This window comes from Eubalaena glacialis, chromosome 8, assembly GCF_028564815.1.
Source record: "Eubalaena glacialis isolate mEubGla1 chromosome 8, mEubGla1.1.hap2.+ XY, whole genome shotgun sequence".
Taxonomy (NCBI): domain Eukaryota; kingdom Metazoa; phylum Chordata; class Mammalia; order Artiodactyla; family Balaenidae; genus Eubalaena; species Eubalaena glacialis.
Genome location: NC_083723.1, coordinates 14,795,510 through 14,820,182, shown reverse-complemented (window position 1 = coordinate 14,820,182; position 24,673 = coordinate 14,795,510). Strand labels below are relative to the sequence as shown.

The window sequence follows — 24,673 nt, the reverse complement described above, 5'->3', positions numbered from 1 at the left end:
TTTTCTTTCTGATATTTATCCATACTGCTATGTACGTACAGCAGGAGCTGGTTCTTTGTCGTTGCTGTATAGTATTTCAATGTATGAATACATCATAATTTATGTATCCATCTTCCACTGATCATTTGGGTTGTCTCCAGACGGAGGCTATTATGAATAATGCTGCAGCGAATACTCTTTCCAAATCTTTTGGTCCACTTATATACCCATTTATGAAGAAATGGAATTGTTGAGTCATAGGTTATGCATCTGTTCACATCTAATAGCCAAACGACTTCGCAAAGTGGTTCCAATCAATTTACACTCTCACAAGCACAGCGTATGAATTCCAGGAGCTCTCAAACACTTGGAACCAGCTATTAGGGGCACTTAGAACTATTTCCCAACACTTGAGATGTGTTCACTCTTTTTCTAGTCTCTAGAAGAGTGGTGTTATTTCTTCTTTAAAGTTTTAAGAATTCACTTGTGAAGCTATCTGGGTCCAATGGCTCTCTGTGAGAAAGTTTTTCATTACAAATTCAATTTTTTAAATAGATATAAAACTACTTAGACTTTTTCTTGCTTTCATCTTAGTAAGTTTTTTTTTTTTTTGGCCATGCAGCATAGCATACAGGATCCTAGTTCCCCGACCAGGGATCGAACCTGTGCTCCCTGCATTGGAAGTGCAGAGTCTTAACCACTGGACCACCAGGGAAGTCCCCATCTTAGTAAGTTCTGAGTAGTTCATGTGTGCAAGTTCCAAGAGGAAAATGTACTCATGTTATGATATCATTTGAGGAGATAAATTCTTTCATTAAACTATAAAATCTTTAGCATATTCCACTCATTTTGCGACTGTTGTTTTTATACCCTTGTGCCAAGTATGTTATTTGGGTTCCAAGAACAGCCCATGGTACAATGTAACATAGGGGGAATTTGATTTACTCAGAGGTAGTCTGTTAAAATGTATTCTTGACATGGCAAATACATGCAGGCCCCACTACCACCTTGCTTCTCATTGTTCGGAGGGCGTTGTATCACTGCTTTTATATGAATGTATACGCACAGGATGCATTGAACTTCTTATAAAATGGCGGTAGAGAAGCTCGAAAGAAAAGCACTGCCTTCAGAATTTTACTCTATCCCAGGAAGCTGAAGTTGAATGAGCGCAACAAATCCCAGAAAACGGGGTCAAAATAAGACAAGCACTGTATCACCTGCATCTTAATGGAGCAAATTCACAAGCGCTCAGCTTATTAATATGGCATCAGTAGAAACTCACGCTAAACTAGGAAGTTTACATTCTTCTGACATAAGCTGCTTCCGTGAATTCATTCTAACAATGTCGCTGACAACGTGGTCCCCTGTCAACTCTTACACTCCTACTACCAACTTGGACCTCTACATGCTTCCACGTGCTTTACCTCAGTGGGTCTCAGGCCAGACTGCACGGTTACGATTCCTGGAAATTAATGGCCAGATCCCACCCTAGACAAACTGAACTTTCTGGTGGGGTAAAATGACGTATTTTTTTTTCAGGTGGAACATATTTATTTCACTCAGACCGTGGTCAACATCTAGCAATGTCTAGATGTTCCTCTTAGTTCTAAATTTACTTTTTTAGCTGTAATTTGACTCACTTTTAACCAATGGGGAAGTCCCGTGTGAAGCACAGCATAATTTCTAGGCTAACATTCCAATCGGAAAGTATATTTCGATAACCTCTCCTCAAAGATGTGATGTCACTTCTCAGTCTTCTCCAATTGTGGAGGGAACAACATTCTGGAAAAGCTGTCTATTAAAATGGTCAGTGTCATTCTGGCTTTTTTAGAAATTTTATTCTGAATTAAACTATCCTTATGGATTTGAAAATGAGACGAAATACCTTTAAAATGATATTTTTAAAGATTGATAACTGACAGTATGTAACTAGCAGTGAAAATCTTGCTCTGCCTCATTTGGCCCTTACAGCAAGACAGCTAGGGATGAAAGCAAACACCATGATGCCTGTTTAACAGATGATTCTGTGGAAAAATAAATGACTCACCTGTAAAAATCAAGAAGAGTATTCCAAGCCCTATTCTTCTACACTCTATCATTATAGGAGCTAGCCTAAAATTTGCAAATAATAAAGATATCTTTCTACAATACATAAAGTGTAAGGAAAGTAGAATAGGGAAAAGAAAATCAAAAGCCTCAAATATTTGCCAAACTAACATGAAAGGGAATGAATTAGACAACTCTACAACAGAAGTTGAAACTAAATGCAGCAGACTATTCATTCAAATGGATAAAGTTCCTTCTGCCTATAACAGGGTAAAGATGATTTTAAGAACAAAAGTTAAGTGATTTTTATTGCAAGGACAAGTATATGAGCTGAAAACAAACAAATATGAGCCCGTCGAAAAAGACTGAGGTATCAGTGAGAAAATAAATATTAGAAATATTGTAAATCTAATGATGAAAATTAAATTATGAATTTCCAGGGGTGTCCCTTTAAAAATCACAAATCCAACAACAAAACAAACAAACAAAACGAATCCATATGAAGATATAATAGTAGAGTGATAAGAAGGAATAAACAGAAGAGAACAAATTGCAGAAGTTCTTAGAAAACAGGCTGAAACTCATAACTACCCTTTAGAACTAGTGGAAGCAAAAATGTCATAGCATACCCAGATGAGGGGCTGGAGGGGTGTTTGCTGAAGGCGGCAAAGCAAGATTAGAACTCTTAGGTTAGTCTCTATTAGTATGTTTAACTGAATAACATTTTCCTCAACTGTCATTGTCTCCTTCAGTATGGAAAACACTGAGACTTCACAAGACAAATCTCATAAACTTTATCAGTACAAGCAGGGTGAGTTGTAAAACCTTTGATATTTTGGTTCATTTCACTAATGTGACACCCAAACTAGTTGGTCACAACTTAAACTACTAAAGCTAGTAAAATCCAAAACAATTCTCATTCATTTCCCCTCTCTCTCCCTCTTTATTTGTCATTTTCTCGGTGATTAGCACACTCTGTGAAAAGAATCCGTTGAATGATTGCCTAGAGAGTTTGGGCTTTTAGGAAGATTGCGTCTGAGTTAAGAATCATATTTTTAAAGGTTAAAATAGAGAGGATCCTTTTGATAATGGTATCCTCTATAGCAGCCCTGACAACCTCTCCCACCTTGTCACAAAAATACCTAATGAAGAAAAAGAGAAAATTCAGAACAATTGGCCTTAGAGTCAATCTACTGCAAAGTCTTGGAGGATTTCTCATTAACTACAAACACACAGAGCCATAGGAGGACCACAAAACGTATGTGCTATGTGTTTACCACCAGAAGTAAAGAAACCCTACCCTCATGAAATAATCAGGAAGGTGTATAAGCCTTCTCCCCTTCAGCATGGAATTCTATGTATTTGCAAACCAAAAAACTGGGCGACAGGCCATCTGACATAGAGAAACTGTGAGTGAGGTGACCAGAGTGTTGGACAACCCTCCCAGCTATTACTTCATTGTAACAGACCCTCTCAAACCCCGGCTTGCAAATAACAACAGGTCAAGCATTAGAAGAACAGGGGTGAACATGTAAACTGTCATTCCATCTAGGGCAGTGGCTGGAGGGACCCTCGCAGGGGAGATGGCAGGTTTTCATATTCTCCACCCATGGAGGGTGTCAAAGACCGAGGAGGGAAGATAGGAGAGGCTCCCAGTTCACTGGAGGAGCTGCCTTAACTGGATACCTCCAGTCAGAGGAAATGGAGCTCGTTAACAGGTCCCTATGTGAGCTGAAGGGTGACTCTACAACACCCAAAAGGATAACAAGCAGGGCCTGAATCTGTTTGCTAACCCAGGTTCAGAAAGAGCTTGTCTCCCTGTTCTGGAATGGATAAATGAGTAACAAAAATGCACACAAGGTCTATAAAAAGAATACTGCAGAACACAATTCCAGTGACTCAGAGGGAGAAAAACCATGCTTTAAAAAATGTTTTAACAGGGACTTCCCTGGTGGTCCAGTGGTTAAGACGCCATGCTTCCACTGCAGGGGGTGCAGGTTCGACCCCTGGTCGGGGAGCTAAGATCCCACATGCCGTGCAGCACGGCCAAAAAAAAAAAAAAAAAAAAAGTTTTAATAGTAAACAGAAAAGAAAAAAACAAACTACAAAACTATTTGTCAACTTCAGTAAGAAGAAGAGACCTCTATGAATCTGGAGCAAAGGATAGGACAACAATGATCATGATGATGGTAACAGCTGACAACTACTATGTGTTTCTTCTGTTCCAGATACTATTCCAAACCACTGACATATATTAACTAATTCATTTCTCCTAATGATTAATGAGGCAGGTACTGTTACTATCCCCCCTTTTATAGAGGAGGAAATAGGGTGAAGCACAGAGAGGTCTGAATACTTAGCTGACAACACACAGCTCAAATGTGGCAGGATAATTCCACTCCCAACCACTCCACCTCTAAGACACTCTAAGACACACAAGAAGTCATAATCTTTGGTTTTAAAAATTAAACACAGGGGCTTCCCTGGTGGTGCAGTGGTTGAGAGTCCGCCTGCCGATGCAGGGGACACGGGTTCGAGCCCTGGTCTGGGAAGATCCCACATGCCGCGGAGCAACTGGGCCCGTGAGCCACAATTACTGAGCCTGCGCGTCTGGAGCCTGTGCTCCGCAACAAGAGAGGCCGCGATAGTGAGAGGCCCACGCACCGCGATGAAGAGTGGCCCCCGCTTGCCGCAACTAGAGAAAGCCCTCGCACAGAAACGAAGACCCAACACAGCCATAAATAAATAAATAAATTAAAAAAAAAAAAAATTAAACACAGAGCAGGCTGACGTGAAAAGAAAATTGGGAGAGATCGAAAGAGCTCAGGAAAAACAAAAAGGCAAAACAGAATAAAAGTCTACTCCAGAAAGCAAAATTGATATTGGAAGCAAAGTACCTCAGCAAAGGGACCAAACAAGAAGAGAAACTCTCCCTGACTACAGAGAAATGAGAGGATAAAAACCATGAGAAAGCAAAGCACATGTGTGAGGGGTGTGTGTGTGTGTGTGTGTGTGTGTGTGTCACAAAACATGACCAATTTTTCTTACAGTATATTTTCTTCCTTTTTAAAAAATTAATTAATTTTTAAAAATTTGAGTATAGTTGACTTACAATGTTCTGTTAGTTTCAGGTGTACAGCAAAGTGAGTCAGTTATACATACACATATATCCACTCTTTTTTAGATTCTCTTCCCATACAGGCCATTACAGAGTACTGAATAGAGTTCCCTGTGCTATTTGGTAGGTTCTTATTAGTTATCTATTCTATATATAGTAGTGTGTATATGTCAATCCCAATCTCCCAATTTATCCCTCCCCCTCCGACGTAAATCATAGCAAGATCTTTTTTTGATCCGCCTCCAAGAGTAATGAAAGTAAAAACAAAAATAAACAAATGGGACCTAATTAAACTTAAAAGCTTTTGCACAGCAAAGGAAACCATAAACAAAACAAAAAGAAAACCCACAGAATGGGAGAAAATACTTGCAAATGAAGTGACCGACAAGGGATTAATCTCCAAAATATATAAACAACTCGTGCAGCTCAATATCAAAAAACAACTCAATCAAAAAAATGGGTGGAAGATCCAAATAGACATTTCTCCAAATGGCCAAAAAGTACATGAAAAGATTCTCAACATCACTAATTATTAGAGAAATACAAATCAAAACTACAGTGGGGTATTGCCTCACACCGGTTAGAATGGCCATCATCAAAAAATCTACAAACAATACATGCCGAAGAGGGTGTAGAGAAAAGGGAACCCCTCCTACATATATTTTCAAAAGAGAAGAAGGGTGGATAGGGCTTATCCATTCACCATCTTACCTTGAAAAGGTGAGTGAGGTACAACAAAATGGGAGGGGATGAGGCCAGACTACAGATAGTTAGTGAAGGGTTAGCAATAAAAACACAATGAACTTAGAACTTCCCACACACCCAGCACTGGCTCTGCCACATTCCCATCCAGGCCTCGCACTGTGCCCACTGCCCAGCTGAGGCAGTGGAGGGGCGGGGGGTCAAGCAACATCCCTGACCTAACAGAGAAGAGTGGGAAAGCCGCCCAGGCAGGCGCGGTGCAGAGCGATGCTCTTAGCCTCTGCGTAATACCGCCTCCAGCCTAAGTATTATTGAGTTTCTCTGAAGAAATGAAAACACGTGGAACTGAAGCAATAATCAAAATCAGGACTGAAGTCAACTTTCCTGAAATGAAAACAATACTTCAGTATATGGATCAAAAGGACTTACCCTCTTCCAGACAAAATGAATGAAAATAGACCCAAACAAGACATTAACTTAGAAAACTGAATTACAAGGGTTGTTCGCTGCCACTGGTAGTGTTGTTGTTATTATGATGAGTCTGAGCTCCAAGGCAGGACAAAAAAAAAATTAAAAAGGTTTTGTGAAACAACAAAAGTAGGCTGGCCTCTGACATGTCTAGGAAAATAAAGGTTAGTCAGAAGGGAGCAAAGTCTCCAAAACTTTGAGAGAAAATAGTTCAACCCAGAATTCTATGTTAAATTAATTCTAGTTTATGTATGAGGGTGACATAGGCAAGAGATCAGAAAGTAAGCCTGGTACGTACTTATGCTGAAAGTTACCTAAAAATGTATACCAGTAACACACACACACAAACGCCCGCACGCACACACAGTATATGTGTGAGTGTATTTCAAAATTTGGAACTCGAGGATAAATAAAAAGATTAGAACTGAGCACCAGCTGACTAAACGGAGTAAATTGTAAACAACTGTTAGAATTATGACTTTAAAACTGAATATCAAAGGTTATCTGTGAAATAGAAGGTAATGATTTATCTAGGAATCTTAATGCACTAAAGAAAGAAAAATCACGACAGCCATTGAAAGATGCACGAGATCTTGGTATCTGGAGTTGATCTTGCTTAATAATCTTTATGTTGCTGTCATCACTAACCACTTTACTACAGCATTGTATATTAGCGCCTCAATTTTCACAATTCTGACTAACCCACGAGCAGGGCTAGCTTACACAACTACGTGCGCTGAAATATTTATTTTCAATTCTATCAATGCTGATAAAGTATATGAGAAAACCATTCTTTAAAAATGCATCATGGGTCTACAACAAAATATGACAGTTATAAATTTGACTAAAATAGGAAAACAGAGGTGCTTGTCAAGAAGTGTGCCAGGAGATATCTGAGGGTCATCTCGTTATCCACCAGACACAGTAGTTAAAATATACTGCTTTGCCGCATCAAATAGTAACTCTTCAAAATTTAGAGTTCTGAAAATTCTTAGACGAAGTATCTTAGTATAAGTTCTTTTCCAATTCAAAGTCAATATTCTCCTTCAACAAATTAGTTCAATTACATTGGCATTAATCCAGAAGGAATTCCTCCTCACCTTTCAGAAAACAAAAATGAAGATGATCTTTCTTATAAATACGAAATGTTTCAAGAGTTTGGATAATTCGTCTCAATTTCTGCACATACCAACTCCTCCCTTATCTATCTTTGATGGTCTGGTTCATCTCAGGATTTCAGAAAATTTGACAGTGCTTTTTGAAAAGCATGAGTGTTCCAATTACTATTACTAGACTCTTTGGGTAACATTAGGCTTAGATATATAAAAATGCATTCTTGTCTGTCAAGAAGACTTCATTTTTCTTTTGTTAACAGATTAAATGGGTATAAATCTTTTACACTGATTACACTGTTTTTAATTTACTTATCCTAATGGCCCATTGAATTTAGATCCCATAAAAAACATAAAATTAGATTAGGAAATCTGCTCTATGCAGTCAAGAATATGTAAGGTTCTGTAATGATTCTTAATGCACTCTCTTCTTCAACTGTTATTTTAGAAGAGTAGCTTAAATACGCTGTGCATTAGAATTTTATCATTGCAAACCAACAGTAGAAAAGCCTTCCATTGACTGAAAAACAAAAGACATTCTTATAAGTGGAAAATCAATCACCACAACCACTAAATGTCACAGCTCAACAACAGCAAGAAGCACTGATAATTGTTAGTTATACACTGCACAAATGATGTATGTCCTCGGTCGAGGAAGTAGGGGCCAGGTTTTTAGAAACTGTACATATATTGATTTTACATTTATTTAATGTGGCCACTGTAAGACACTTTATTCTTCTGATAAACTATGATTGCTTATCAAAAGATTCTATAATTCAAGAGAAACATTCATAACTGGTGTGTGAAAATGAAAACCACCAGGCCACAGAAATCATGCCCACAAAATCCAATTTTGTGGATTTATGGCAGAAAGGCATTAAACCACTGTCTTGCAGGAACTGCAGACCAGTCGCTGAAGCCTAAGTGGCACGGCAGTAATGATTAAGGTGACATGTCCCTCTGCCACAGCTGTTAATCAGCTTAATACTAGTTACATTATTGACATTCTTGTAATTATTTTTCCTAAGGCACATTTGCGCAAAATATATTTTACTTTAAATTATGAGCAATCGGGAGCAAGTCCGATACCCAAAAAGAATAATCAAGGTTCTCCTACTGCAGGTATAGTAGGCACAGCGCTGCTCCGAGCCCCTGGAGTTGGTAACATCACAGCCCACAGAGCTGGAGCACTGCTTTCCACGTGACCGTGTAATCCCCATACCTTGCCATCCTCTGAACACACGCCCATGTGTTCGCCACTTTCATCCAGGCTAATCTGATTTATCTTCACAGGACTCTATTAAAAACAAAAGAACAAACAAACATGGTAAACCTTCAGAAACATATATATCAAAGTTAAATGCCTTGGCTTTTCGTAAAATGTAAGTGATACAAGTTGTCTATTAGTTTAGATGCATGAGTCCAAGACATATTTTGCTTCTGCAAATGAAAATGGTAAAATATAGCTTTGTTCCCAGACATGTAATAAAGCCCAGAAACCTAAGATTTCCCCAAATTACCTATTTCACGTACTTGAAGAACCAGCTAAAAATGGTACTTTTCTTACCTGTTATGTACCTTTTTATTTGTTCTGCTCTATTTACTCCACAGTCCTAAAATTCTTTCCCAGCCAAATTCGTTAAAAGAACAAAACAAAAACCAAAATAAAAATCATGATGTAAAGAAAAATTTTAGTTTTCTTTTTTTAATTGAAATATAGTTGATTTACAATGTCATGTTAGTTTCTGGTATACAGTAAAATGATTCAGATATATATATATATATATATATATATATATATATATATATATATATACATACACACACATTCTTTTTAATATCCTTTTCCATTATGGTTTATCACAGGATATTGAATCTAGTTCCCTGTGCTATACAGTAGGACCTTGTTGTTTATGTATTTTATATACAGTAGTGTGTATCTGCTAATCCCAAACTCCTAATTTATCGCTGCCCCACCACCTCTCCCCTTTGGTAACCGTAAGTTTGTTTTCTGTGTCTGTGAGTCTGTTTCTGTTACGTCATATTTTAGATTCCACGTATAAGTGATGTCATATGGGATTTGTCTTTCTCTTTCTGACTTTCTTCACTTAGTATGATAATCTCCATGCTGCTGCAAATGGCACTATTTCATTCTTTTTTTTTTTTAATTTTTATTGGAGTACAGTTGCTTTACAATGTTGTGTTAGTTTCTACCGCACAGCAAAGTGAATCAGCTATACATATACCTATATCCCCTCTTTTTTGGACTTCCTTCCCATTTAGGTCACCACAGAGCACTGAGTAGAGTTCCCTGTGCTATACAGTAGGTTCTCATTAGTTATCTATTTTATACATAGTATCAATAGCATATATATGTCAATCCGAATCTCCCAATTCATCCCACCTCCCCCTTTCCCTCTTGGTATCCATACGTTTGTTTTCTATGTCTGTGTCTCTATTTCTGCTTTGTAAATAAGGTCGTCTATACCAATGGCATTATTTCATTCTTTTTTTATGGCTGAGTAATATTCCATTGTATGTATGTACCACATCTTCTTTATCCATTCCTCTGTTGATGGACATTTAGGTTGCTTCCATGTCTTGACTATTGTAAATAGTGCTGCTATGAATATTGGGGTGCATGTATCTTTTCGAATCAGAGTTTTCTCTGGATATATGCCCAGGAGTGGGATTGTTGGATCATATGGCAACTCTAAAATCTTAGTTATTTTACTTTGGCTCACCAGCCAATCCATTTCTTCTTCTCTTATAAATTACTAAATCAATTTTTTATTTATACTCTATGCTTAGTATTTTCTGGGGGAATTCCACAGGGTCTAATTGATAGTAACTAACTTTGTCATCCTCCATTCTTTTGAGTAATCTCAAATTTAAAAATCTGTGAAGATGGAATTAAGCATTCTACTTTGGATGTATTTTCCCAAGAGTAAACACACAACTGTACTTTTAATATTTTTCACAGTTTTCCAGTTCTCTATGTAGCCAACTGTTTACTCACTAAAATATTCATACAGGTGGATTTTCTAAAGAGAAATCAAAATCAGTAAATGTTGACAACATTAAAAAATGACAACCGGGCTTCCCTGGTGGTGCAGTGGTTGAGAATCTGCCTGCCAATGCAGAGGACACGGGTTCGAGCCCTGGTCCGGGAAGATCCCACATGCCGTGGAGCAACTGAGCCCGTGCGCCACAACTACTGAGCCTGCGCGTCTGGAGCCTGTGCTCCGCAACAAGAGAGGCCGTGATAGTGAGAGGCCCGCGCACCGCGATGAAGAGTGGCCCTCGCTTGCCACAACTGGAGAAAGCCCTCGCACAGAAACGAAGACCCAACACAGCCATAGATAAATTAATTAATTAATTAAAAAAAAAAATGACAACCTTTTCTTTTTTTTTTGCTTCTTAAGTAATGACCGTTTACAACTATCTTCCACAAAACATGATAGAACAAATTAACCACAAAAAGAGAAGTAAGACTTCATCGGTTTCAACATGAGCCTGCAAATTCATTTTTTTAAATACCTAACCTTAAAATAATTTGGTTTGTGCATAAGAATAAAATGGAAATACAAAAAATTGATTGTTCCATGCTCAACGGAAAATACCTCCAAGCTAGTAAGTAATGGCCAGGACAGACCAAGACTCCCTGACCTTGGAAAGGCCACCCACTGACTGATGCTGCTGAGAGAAATTCCCATGTTACAGGTGGAGACAGCTGGCTACAGAACCCTTTCTCATCCTGATCCCTAAATCACTCCTGAAACGCAGCTCATGAAAACCAAGCTATCTCCTTAAAAGTTCCCAGAATGTTAGAACAGGAAAGGACCTTACAGAGATATGTGATCCATTTATAGGAGAATAAACCACCCCCACGGATGAGATTCACAACAGAGAAAAACCAGAGCCAGGGCTCTGACCTTAAGAGCAGTGAAGAGAACTTTGTGATGGGCAGCAAGGAAGATGCAAAACAAAAGCTGAACTGGGAAAGCAATGAGGCCAGTGTGTCTGGACTTCTCGCCAACGAGTCTGAATGCGCAGTTTCTACAGTCTTCTTTGGATAAATGCTTTCCTCACTGAGTACCTTCTGTTAACAACTTCCTGATTCTGATCTTTTGTTCGCCAAACAACATTTTAATGCCCATTTTACTTGTGGCAAATATAAACCCCACATACCTCTGACCGTAATTTAATTGGTCTCTGGTTATAACCTACCTCAGATTATAATTCAATAGATGTGTGTAGCTTGATCACCGCCAAGGTTTCCTGTCCTAACCAATATGGTACTATCCACGTGTGACTATATAGAAAGTTAGTTAAAATCAATCTCAGTTAAAAATTCACGTCCTCCATTGCACAAGTGCTCAATAGCCACATGTGACTAGCGGCTACTGTATGAAAAAGCACACAGATCACGGAATGTTTTCATCATTTCAGAAAGTTCTACAGGGCAGCACTGTTCCAGGCCCACCAAACTGAGCCTCAGTGCTGAGTACAATGCTTCTTCACAAGGCCCTTCTGTACAACTTACATCGAGAAGTATATCTTCTCCCCATGTACCTGTCAAACTGTACGTCATTTGTTCTTGGACTCTGTGCTCATGGCCTGTGCTAAGATTCTAGGAATCACACTGTATTATTTTCAAAGACCTGGCATACACGTTAGCTGATCCTCACAACTTCTGGCGAAAGCAGTCAGCCTAGGATGGTTATCTCCACCTCACAATAAGGAAAATGAGGCCTCAAGAGTTTATGTGAGCTGTCTAGAGCCTTAGTACTGCTTTGTGGCTAGGCCACACAGTGGTATTCTTAGTACGAATAAACCCAACTTTTTATTACAACATGTTTCTTCCTGAGTAGAAACTAATTTGTATCACCACATTAGCAATATTATGGGGGAAAATAAATCATAACTACAAGGTATAAGAATCCTTTTTCCTTTATACCTGTTAGCAATGGTTAACTTTTTTTTTTTTGCCAATGATCAATATTCACTGATTTATTTCCCCAACTACTAACAACTTAAACATTTTCTTAAGCCTGTCGGCCAATTAATTTGTTCCTCTAAAAACTCTGTTCACATCTCTTATTTTTTCTATTAATGTTTGTTCTTTTCTTGTCCATTTCCTTCTTTTTTTTTTTAAAAAGGGTATGAGGTCTTGGTACAATACCTTACCCTGACATTGTATATGTGGTCTCCTGTATATTTTTGCAAGATGGTTATTGCTTTATTTCTCACATCTAAGTTTTTAATACTTTCACGATTCATCTTATCTTCTTCCAAATGGATACCCATTTGGACTAGCCCCATTTTTAAAAAACCACACCCTTCTCCTTCTGAAGAGAACTATGTTTATCATATAATAACTATTTATATACACTGAGATAATCTTCTGGGTTTTCAACTGTGGTCCCTTTGTCCATTGTTATAGCATTTCAACATTGATTTAATTATAGAAGACGTACATGGTATGTTCTGATATCTGGTAAGGTGAGTCCCAGTCACAATTCTTCACACTTTCCTTGGTTTTTCTCAAGTATTTCTACTTTCATGAGAATTACAAGATAAAATGACCCCCATGTTGCCACACATAGTGGTCATTATTCAATCCTAACTTACTTTACCTAATACAAGCATGGAACACTGATGACAACTCTCCCCCTCTCTCTGCTTCCAACATATCATACTTGTCTGAGTTTTCTTTGGAATTTCTAGTTGCTCCTCCTCAGTCTCTTTGGCCGAATACTCATCTCCTGATCCCTGTACCTCATGGCTCAGTCCTGGCACCTCTTCCCTTTGACATCTACACGAGCTCTCTTGGTATTCTCTCCAGGCCATGGGATGACTCCTGAATTTAAATCCCTAGACTGGGCCTCTCCCTATTCCAGACCAATATCTAGGACTGCCTATTTTACATATGTACTTGGATGCCTAAACGGGCATATCAACTAAAGCATATCCAAAACTGAGAGTCTGATCTTCCTTCCTGGAAGGGCTCTTCCTGATGTCTCGCCCATCTGTAGTAGTTAAGGACTGATACAATCCTCTCATTGCACAAGACAAAAACCTTGGAACCATTCTTGACTCCTGTCTTTCTTCCACACTTTACATCGCTATCTGTCAGCAATTCCTACCATCTCTTCAAACAAAATTTATCCAGACTTTCACCACCCCTATGGCTGCCATCCTGGTTTAAGCTATCATCACCCTTGTCTGGATTACTGTAATAGTCTCCAAACTAGTAGACCTCCTTCTGCCCTAACTCTCCTAGAAATCTAACCTCAACAAACCAGTAGAGTATATTGTTAATAGGTGGATCAGACAATGTCACTCCTTTGTTTCAAACCCTCCAACGGCCTCCCATCTCAGGATAAAACCCAAAGTGTTTACTATGACCTGACAGTCCTAAATGATATGGCTAAAGCCCTGCCTTATCCACCCTTGGCCTTGTTCTCACTCCTCCAGCCACGATGACCTTCTTGCTGTTTCTCCAGTCCTAGAGCCTTTGCATTTGTTTGCCGGTGCCTGGGATGCTTTTCTGCCAGCTCTTCACTGGTAGTCATCTTTTCAGGCCACTGGATCTGAAATTTCAACACTTCACCCAACCATTCATAGCTCCTTCACTGTTATACGTATTTTTTCTCCTTAGCACTTACCACTATCTTACTATGTATTTTACTTATTTACTGTCAAACTCACTCACTAGAATATTAATTTCATGAGATAGTTCAAAGAACACAAACTTCCAATCACACACAAAATCTTCCAGACAACAGAATAAAAAGGAAATGCTCCCCAACTCATTTTACCAGGACAGCATAACCTAACAACAACAAAACTCAACAAAGGATGTTATGAAAAAGAAAAACTACAAGTAAATCTCACTCATGAACAGAAATGAAAAAATCCTAAAGAAAATATTAACAAAGTCAGCATATATAAAAAAGATAATTTTACTCCAAAACTACTAGGCTGATACAAGATAGCGGAATTAATATATGATAATTTTTTGCATTAATAAAAGAGGAAAATCATAAGATCATCTCAAGAGGAAATTCGTAAGGTCATCTCAATGATGCAAAAAGTGTTTGATGAAACAACACTCATTCATGGTAAAAACTCTTAGCATATAAGGAGAAAATTTCCTCAAACTCACCTAAGGTGAAGCGTTGAGAGCTCTCCCTTTGATATGTTTACAATACGTTGAGTCTTCTAATCCATAAACATGGAGCATTTCTCCATTTATTCGGCCTTCTTTAATGTCTCTAAATAAAGTTTCCTATGTCTCCCCTTAGAGGTCTCATACTTTGTTTTATTCTGGGAGTAGCAATGACAGTCAGCAGGCTTTTCTCATTCCTGATACGTACAATATGATTCCACTTACACAACCTAACAAAAATAGGCACAACTACACCATAGTGTCCAGGGGGTGCACACAGAGGACATAAAATGAAAAAGAAAAGTTAAGCAGTTATTCCTACGAAGGTCAGCACAGTGGCTCCCACTAAGGGAACTGCGAGTACGGGTGGGGAAGGGGATCACACGGTCTGCTCTTGACAGAGTGGTAGTTAACAGGATTGTTTGCTTTATTACTATTTGTTCCCCTGCACATTTAAAAATGGGTTTTAAAAAGTTATATTTCAGGGCTTCCCTGGTGGCGCAGTGGTTGAGAATCTGCCTGCCAATGCAGGGGACACGGGTTCGAGCCCTGGTCTGGGAAGATCCCACATGCCGCGGAGCAACTAGGCCCGTGAGCCACAACTGCTGAGCCTGCGCGTCTGGAGCCCGTGCTCCACAACGAGAGGCTGCAATGGTGAGAGGCCCGCGCACCGCGACAATGAGTGGCCCCAATCGCTGCAACTAGAGAAAGCCCTCGCACAGCAACGAAGACCCAACACAGCCAAAAATAAATAAATAAATAAATTTTTTTTAAAAAGTGAAAAAAATGAATTACTTATAAAAAAGTTATATTTCAATAAGAACAAACATTAAAGATTTCTAAATAAAATTAAGACGAATTTGCCCATCCATAAAAATGTCTGGGATCTACACCTTCAACGGATTATTTCTTGGTTTACGCTTATTTTTCCCATAACTGTCAAGCTACTCAAATGTCCTAATTCTATTCTGGTCATTTACATTTTCTCAGAAAATTGTGCATTCCAAGTTCTTAATGATGAAATATTTTCATTTCACTTTGTATTAATATTTTAATAATACTAATGATATTAATACTACTAGTAAGTAGTAATACTACTAATAAGTAAACATTTACTATATGCTTATTATACATCAGTCTCTATTCTAAGAGTTCTATACATATTACATAATTTACTCCTCACAGAAATTCTATGAGGTAGGTAATATTAGCTTTCCTATTTGGAAATATGAAAATATATACACAGAACTATCTCACATGTATATTAATATTTTATTTCCTTTTTACTATTATCCTTATCAGCTACTTATCAGTTGTGTTGGCCTTTTTATAGAAGCAATACTACCATCAATCAATTTGCTGGGTTTTTTAAAATAAATTTATTTATTTTTAAATTTTTGGCAGCATTGGGTATTCACTGCTGCTCACGGGCTTTCTCTAGTTGCGGCGAGCGAGGGCCACCCTTCATTGCGGTGCGCAGCCTTCTCATTGCAGCGGCTTCTCTTGTTGTGGAGCACAGGCTCTAGGGCACGCGGGCTTCAGCAGTTGTGGCACGCAGGCCCAGTAGTTGTGGCTTTCGGGCTCTAGAGTGCAGGCTCAGTAGTTGTGGCGCACGGGCTTAGCTGCTCCGCGGCATGTGGGATCTTCCCGGACCAGGGCTCGAACCCAAGTCCCCTGCATTGGCAGGCAGATTCTTAACCACTGTGCCACCAGGGAAGTACCTATTTGCTGTATTTTTAAATGTTTTCTATTTTATTAATTTCTACTCTTAGTCCATACTAATTATGCCCTTTTTGCCTTGGAACAATTTCGCTGACCTTACTCTAATTTCTTGGCATTAGTATATTGCTTGTTAGTTGTAACGGCTCATTTCTTAATCATAAAATAATCCAATATTTTGCATTTGTCTTTGGGTATACCAATGGTCACAAACCAGAGACCAGAAAATACTGTTATTGTAATAATTATATCTCCTTTGGGAAAAGTAACATTTTATTTTGTTTTGTTTCATTTCTAAGGATGGTGGTGGTGTTATCTGCTTATTTATCAAATTATTAATAAACTCTAGTGTGACTACAGTTGTGGTCGGATATGTGGTCTGTGTCTATCTGTTAAATTAATAGGTTGCTCTTTGAAACATAAGATATCATTTTGAAGTAATTCATATTTTCTATTTTAGGGTTCAAAATACATATATTTTCAATAATGTTGTATATATTATTTAATTTCTATATGTCCTTGTTTAATTTTTTTCTTCTTGATCTAGCAAAGACTGATAGAAACATGCTTCAAAAACTTCACACTACAATTGTAGTTTTGTCCATTCCTCCTTGATTTTCAAATCCATTTTGATCCAGCTATTAGATGACCTATAATTTGGCAAATCAAAGGGTATAATTGTTATATTTTCCTTTTCACTTGTACCTATCATCAATATAATATGCATTCTGCTGGTTAATGCTCTTTTGCCTTAAACTCTATTTTTTCTTATATTGTTACTGCCAACATGCTTAATTTTTGTTTGGCTTTTTATAATATATTTTTGCTCACATCTTTATTTTTCACTTCCATCAGCTGGTGAGATATTTGTCCTTCAAAGCTGAGGCTATTTTTCTTTTAGTAACAGAATACCTGGCCCATTTAGTGTTCTCTTAGTTGCTACATTACTTTATACTTTTAAAAATTATGTTTCTCTATCTCATTATTATTCTTTTGCTATGTTACTCAAATTCTTTTTTCTTGACCTATCGAAGAATTTAGATATTGTTTATTCTATTTTTATCTTGTTAGTGATTATCTTTAAATCACTAAATCATACTTGAATTATGTCTCCTCCCCCCACCCGAAATAAATGCAATTGTATTAACTGGCTCATTTAGAAGATGAGGTATTTAGCACATGTTTATTTACTACTTCCTTCGTTCCCTATTTTAAAACGAGAGCACAAGTATTTTCTACTTCTTAGGTCACTTCAAATGGAATTGGAAAGAGAAGCTAGTTAATACATCGGTAAAAGCTGCAATCTTAAACTATACATTCTAAGCATGAAGCCAGAGAAAGAAATTGTTTTGCTATCAGGGTGTCCATAATTTTAAAATTGATTCACAACAGCTCATTATAGATTAGGGATATTTACCCCTTATCATGAACACTGCAAACAACTTGGCAGCTTACCGTACATTTTAACATATTCTTTGGTTTTTGAAGAAATTTGAGTTTTCTACTCACGTAAATCAAACCAAGTAAACAGTCAACTCACAAAAGAAACAGACAAACTGTAGGTAAACAGGAACAAGAGGCACCTCAGTAACAATCAATACATGAAAAGTAAAGCAATGAGATATTTTACCTATGGAATCAGCAAAGATTTTTCAAACACCTTAGTTTTAGCGAGGAAGCACAAAAATAGACACTCCTCTTACACTGGGAGTAGTTAATTCAAATTTGGAGAAACTTTCCGAAGGATCATTTGGTAACGTGTATCAAAATTCTTTAAAATATGCGTTGCCTATTATAACCAAGGAGAAGTACAAAGATTATTTCACAACAAGATGCTTTCCGGGGCTTCCCTGGTGGCGCAGTGGTTGAGAATCTGCCTGCCAATGCAGGGGACACGGGTTCGAGCCCTGGTCTGGGAAGATCCCACATGCCGCGGAGCAACTAGGCCCGTGAGCCACAATTGCTGAGCCTGCGCGTCTGGAGCCTGTGCTCCGCAACAAGAGAGGCCGCGATAGTGAGAGGCCCGCGCACCGCGATGAAGAGTGGCCCCCACTTGCCGCAACTAGAGAAAGCCCTCGCACAGAAACGAAGACCCAACACAGCCAAAAATAAATACATAAATAAATAAAATTAAAAAAAAAAATTCCTAATTTAAAAAAAAAAAAAGATGCTTTCCATAGCAGTTTTCTTTTGTAAGACACTGAGAAATGAAAATTACCTACGGACTTCCCTGGTGGTCCAGTGGCTAAGACTCCACACTCCCAATGCAGGGGGTGAGGGTTGGATCCCTGGTCAGGGAAGTAGATACCACATGCCACAATTAAGAGCCCACGTGCCACAACTAAAGATCCTGCATGCTGCAACGAAGATCCCACGTGCCACAACTAAGACCCGGTGCAAACAGATAGATAGATAGGTAAGTAAGTAAGTAGATAAATAAATAATTTAAAAATTACCTAAATTTCTAAAAGCTAGGAATCTAAATTTCATTTTTAAAATTAAGTTAAAAAAGAAGCATTATTTAGAGAAGAATATGGCCTTAGACAAAGAGAGGTGTGGCCTTTGCCCTTGGCTTCTGGGAAGTCATCTATGTCACACCTGCACACCTGATAGGAGCGTCTTATGGTGGGACTGCTTGGGCCACAAAGACCAAGCCTGTGATTTAGGGTGGAGGCTTTGGGTCACAAGGTATCGGTCAACCCGGAAGCTGAAGTCAACCACGTGGACAACCCAGCAACCAATCATGCCTCCGTAACAGAGCCCCAGTAAAATCCCTGAATACGGGGCTGAGCTTCCCTGGTTGCCACACATCTATGTAGGGGTCAGGGTTACATATCCTGAGGACAATGAAAGCTTCACTTTTGGAACCATCCCAGGCGCTGCCCTTCCTGTGGCTGAATTCTTGACCTGTACCCTTTTCCCGTAATAACTCAGAATTGTGAGTATAATCGCTTTTAGTGAGTTCTGTGAGGCCTTTAGATAATTATCAAACATGAGGGTGGATTTAGGAACCCACCAGAACTTGCGGCTGGTGTCAGAAGTCTTCAGCAGACTCGGCAGTCTGGAGGACTGTGCCCTCAGAACTTATAATTTGGCTACTCTGGGTAAGTACAATCTGATGTTTATAAATACTACTCTATTTACAGGTATTTGAATGTAATATATGTGACTAGAAGCAGATTCCCCAAAATATTAGCACTGCTTATATCTGGGTGCTGACATACTATTACTATGTAGGTTGTCCCTTTCTAGGATCTGCTAATTTTCTACAACAAATATTTATGGTTTGTAATCAAAATAAATATTTTTAAACGATTACACAGTAAATCCATGAATCTAGAAACAAAACGAAACCACATTAATCTTAACCAATTAATCTTAATTGTTAAACCCATCCTTTGGGGGACCTGCGGCACAGTTTTATCTTGAGCAATAACTGAGTATCATCACCATGCATGTTAGTTTCTATAACATTTAATAAAGAATAAATAACAGGATTTCAATAGTACAGCTACCAATGGTACATAATCATTCCTGTCAGAAACAAATGCCTTACGTATATCTGCCATTTCTAAACACTAGAAATAAGCAACAACAGCAACTGAACAGGAAAGAAAGGATACAGGAGGGAAACAGGAGGGCAAGATTTGTTCTTCAACGCTGACCTTTCCTGTTTTATACATACAATCTAGGGAGTATGCTGCGAAGATGGGCCACTGAAATAGATGCAGACAAGGGTAAGGAACCAGAAGAAAAAAAAGACCAGAGAAAAATGGCCTCAGCTGTATTTTCCATTAGCTACAATTTTATTCCTAATGGAGACATGTTTGGAATTCTGGACAATATAAGTGAGTTTGTTCAAAAATCAATAACGTCAAGCTGACACCATAGAACATACGAAAATGTTTCCTTAATGGAACAAAAAAAAGAAGCCCAGTAAGCAGGAGGGGGCCAGGACCAGCACATACCTTCTAAATCCAAGTCTACTACAGGTGGTCTCAAGGTCTTAAATTTAAAGAAAAGGCAAAATCACCCACAGGTACACCTCATGTGATAATCAATTACTTAATGTACGAGGCTTGAAATAAATACACTTAGTATGGATTATGTCAGCTCTTCAATTAGGAATAAATTCACGGTCGTTTCGAAAGCTGCTTTTAATGGTGTTCTTTGTGGCCACTTCTTTTCCCCTGATGCTCCTCATCATCCCACCTTAAGCTATCGGTCCCCCAACATGAACCTCAGAAATCAATCTGCTAATGTATAATTTGTAAGGCTCCTCTGACTAACAAATGGATAATTGATTCCTTCACAAATGCTGCATCCCCATGGACATAGGGTGGAATGAATAAGAAACAGAAGATGGGATTTCACTTCTATCCTCCCAAAGATCCACTACTTAGCAATCCCAACATCCACAGGGTTGTCTACGCAGGTCCATGCTCTTTAGTCACTGTTAGCAAGCAAGCTACACTTCATTACATGTGTGAAAAGCAAACGCCTGTCCTTTCATACTTGGGAAAAGCTCATTTTGCTGCTTATTTTCCTCTCCCCTGAGGATACACCCTGAGGTAAGTCAGACCTCCGTCTGGATTTAAAAAGTCTCTGCAAAATACACTTAACTGTGGGTTTTCTACACATCTGCACAAGAAAACAAAACAAACATTTATTGTCTTGTGGACTTATTCTATGGCCAGAATGGCCTAACCTCTTTCTTCTTTTTAATTTTTATTGAAGTATAGTTGATTTACCATGTTGTGTTAATTTCTGCTGTACAGCAAAGTGATTCAGTTACACACACACACATATTCTTTTTCATATTCTTTTCCTTTATGGTTTATCACAGGATACCGAATATAGTTCCCTGTGCTATACAGTAGGACCTTGTTGTTTATCCATTCTATATATATAGGTTGCATCTGCTAATTCCAAACTCCCACTCCATCCCTCCCCTCCCCTCCCTCCCCCTTGGCAACCATAAGTCTGTTCTCTGTGCCTGTGAGTCTGTTTCTGTTTTCGTAGATAAGTTCAGTTGTGTCATATTTTAGATTCCACATATAAGTGATTTCATATGGTGTTTGTCTTTCTCTTTCTGACTTCCTTCACTTAGGCATGATAATCTCTAGGTCCATCCATGTTGCTGCAAATGCAGAAGGGCCTAACCTTTACATATAAACTCTCAAATCTTCTCAGTTTCTCTAAAATTTCATCTCTAGGTTCACATTAAATCCTTCTTCCAATCCAGATGGGGAATAAATTTAGCAACAGGCAATCTTGAAGTTGGAGAACTTGTGTGGAGCCTTCTCGAAGGTCTCAGAATATGGGTTCATTAAAAGCAAAAGAGAAGGTGTAAAGGCTCCAGCCTGTTCCTCAGGAGATCCTCTCAATGTCTCTATCACTCACTCCTGAACAACCTGGCAACGGGCCCAGCCCATCCTCACTGCCAACCGCTCTCCCTTAGACCACCAAGAACATCCTGGGGCTGAAGCAATGGGAGGTCTTTCAGCTTCACCTCGCTCGGCCACTTTGTGACAACTGACCCTGCTGTCCACTGCTTCCTTCCAACTTTCTCTTCCCTCAGCATGAGGATCGCATTGTCCATTGCTGCACCTACCACAACGGGCTATAAAAACACTGTTGAATAACACAATAAATAAACAAAAAGGTTAAGGACCCTTTTTGTTATTTATCGTCCTGGGACAAAAGCGAAATACATCATTCTTACCTAACACATCAGTTCCAAAAATAAAAGGCTAAGAAAACATGAACACATTGTATGTTGTTTGGGGGATACAAATATAACATGTTTTCCTTTAAGCAAATGGGGGGAGGGGGAACCATCAAAAAACTTTAAATCTCAAGTGCACACGCACGGCAAAGACTAGGGGAAGAGACTGAAAAAAATCCTACAATAAAAGATGAAGGATATACTCCTAGTCTAACTTCAAAGCAATAATAAATTCTGGATATGTAATAAATGTTAAATAGATGAAAATTTTAAAAATCTTCAACAGCAACAAAAGAGAGAAACAACAGTAAAACAAAATAATGCAGCGTTAAAACATTAAAACAAAATAATGCAAAAATGAACACTAAACTTAAAATGACAGAGATAAAAATTAAGAGGCTGGAAAATTCAGTTACCATCAGAAATTTAAAATATTAAATTAATTACCAGAAAACTAGATGAGGACCTTTGTTTAAACGGTAAAGCTGTTTAATGTTTTCATACCAGGGGCAGATAATGAACAGGAAAGGACCTCCACACTCGCTGGTCCAGTTCACCAGCCTTATACTTCCAACCTGCACATGAGTTTCTCGGGTGACCTTGCTCTCCTGTCCATGAATAGCTGAGAGTCACCGCTGTGTTGGTAGCAACTTCTCTTCCTGTCCCCTGTTTCCATTCAGAACCAAGGGAAGATATTTAAAGTTTGAGGCATGTAGATTGTTAAATAAGTATGCTTAGAACTGAATTATGATGACCACCTGAGAAGAGTGGAAAACTTGTCTACAAAATAGAAGAGAAACAGTGTTTTTTCAAGTATTACAATATTGTTTAAATTTGATCAGTCACCCATCAATAAAAAAGCTTGGTTCACCGCCTCATCTGTGCCTCTTTTTCCATTTCTCACAGGCACATATGCGCTAAATACCGCAGGCCGTGTCACCATTTATGCCAGTTGATGAGCAAAGGAAGGCTCTCACAAGGAACCAATCGCCCAAGGTATATAAAGGAAACAACTATCTATTCCCTTCAGTTCCTTAAGTTGATTCACTCGCTAACATAGAGCAGTGGTCTTTTGCCCAAAAGCTGCCACCAAAACTGCTCAGGGAAAAGTCACCAACAGAGACCTACCTTCAAAGCCAGCAGATGTCTTTCAGTCCCCATGACTTTCTGGCATCTGCAACTCTCCTCCACTGGCTTCCGTATTACCCACTTCTCCTCGTTTCTTTTTTGCCTTTCTAGTCACAACCTTCAGTCAGGTTTCCAGGCTATAGTTCTTCAGCCTGCCTTGTTCAGTATCTGTATTCGCTTCACTCCAGCTCAGGCCTCCTTTCAGAGCTGTATACTCAAATTCAACAACTACCCTACAGCTCCGTGTCAACCAGCCATCTCCAGAATCGGTGCCTTCTTCTGTATTTCAATTTCACCAAATGATCCTCAGCCCATCTAGACATCTAAGCCAGAGCACTGAGTCATCCCAGAGCAGTCCTTCTCCCTCACACTCCACAGGAGCAACCAAAAATGACTGAGTCCTCTCCTTCTACCTCTTTTTACCAGAGCACATCTATTTCACAACAATAACCCACTTTGTTGCCTACCTTTGGCACTTCACTTGAGCTTCTAGAGAGCAGAAATCTACTTTAAACCCAGCAGCTGGTACAGAAGAACTTGATGATGCTGCCAAAAGAATGAGAACCCCAGTCTATCAGAGTCTGAGGCTCTGAACCAGAAAACAGGTTAAACAAACAAATAAAACAAATGCTCTGTAAGAAGACAACTAATTAAGAGCAGAATAGATAAAACCCGAAACAGAATTCTGCACAATCTTATTTTCTTAAAAATAAGAAAAGTTTTAAAGAATGGAAAAGCCTAGGGGACTTCCCTGGTGGCGCAGTGGTTAAGAATCTGCCTGCCAAAGCAGGGGACACGGGTTCGAGCCCTGGTCCGGGAGGATCCCACATGCCGTGGAGCAACTAAGCCCGCGCACCACAACTACTGAGCCTGTGCTCTAGAGCCCGCGAGCCACAACTACTGAGCCCAGGCGCCACAACTACTGAAGCCTGTGCACCTAGAGCCCACAATCCACAATAAGAGAAGCCACCACAATGAGAAGCCCCCGCCCACCGCAACTAGAGAAAGCCCGCGCGCAGCAGCAAAGACCCAATGCAGCCAAATAAATTAATTAATTTAAAAAAAAAAAAAAAAAGAATGGTAAAGCCTCAAAACAAGTTAAATGGAAAGAGTTCAGTTCTAACAGGCCCCTGCTCTTTTGGGACCCAAGGTTGTCAATACTCAACATCAGGCTTTAAAAGCTGAAGAAGAGCTGATGGTTTACATATAGCAATCATTTCCTGTGGTACCGACTATATTTCATAGCTCAAATGAATATACAAGAACTGTCTTCTTATGAAGACTTATAAACTGTCTTCTTTACCTTATGACCTCTCTAAGATTTAATAACTACATTAATTTGAGGTTCTTGAAGTGATAATTCAGCTTTTATAGAAGCTGCTGTTTCTGCAGATGGGGGGAAAATGCTTTCTTTATCAGTAGCAATTCATTCCAACTTTAGAAATGGTTAGGAAATTTAAAAAGCTGAAACGTCATTTGTTTTCCACTCTGAATAAACA

General features: G+C 38.8%; 1 protein-coding gene across 1 annotated transcript in view; it reads right to left on the bottom strand.

The window, feature by feature from the left end:
* VPS41 (VPS41 subunit of HOPS complex) overlaps positions 1 to 24,673 on the bottom strand; it is a 187,689-nt gene that overhangs the window by 92,325 nt on the left and 70,691 nt on the right. The window contains exon 5 of the mRNA XM_061198413.1: positions 8,648 to 8,722. Within this exon, the coding sequence (XP_061054396.1) occupies positions 8,648 to 8,722 (75 nt within the window). The remainder of the gene's footprint in view (positions 1 to 8,647; positions 8,723 to 24,673) is intronic.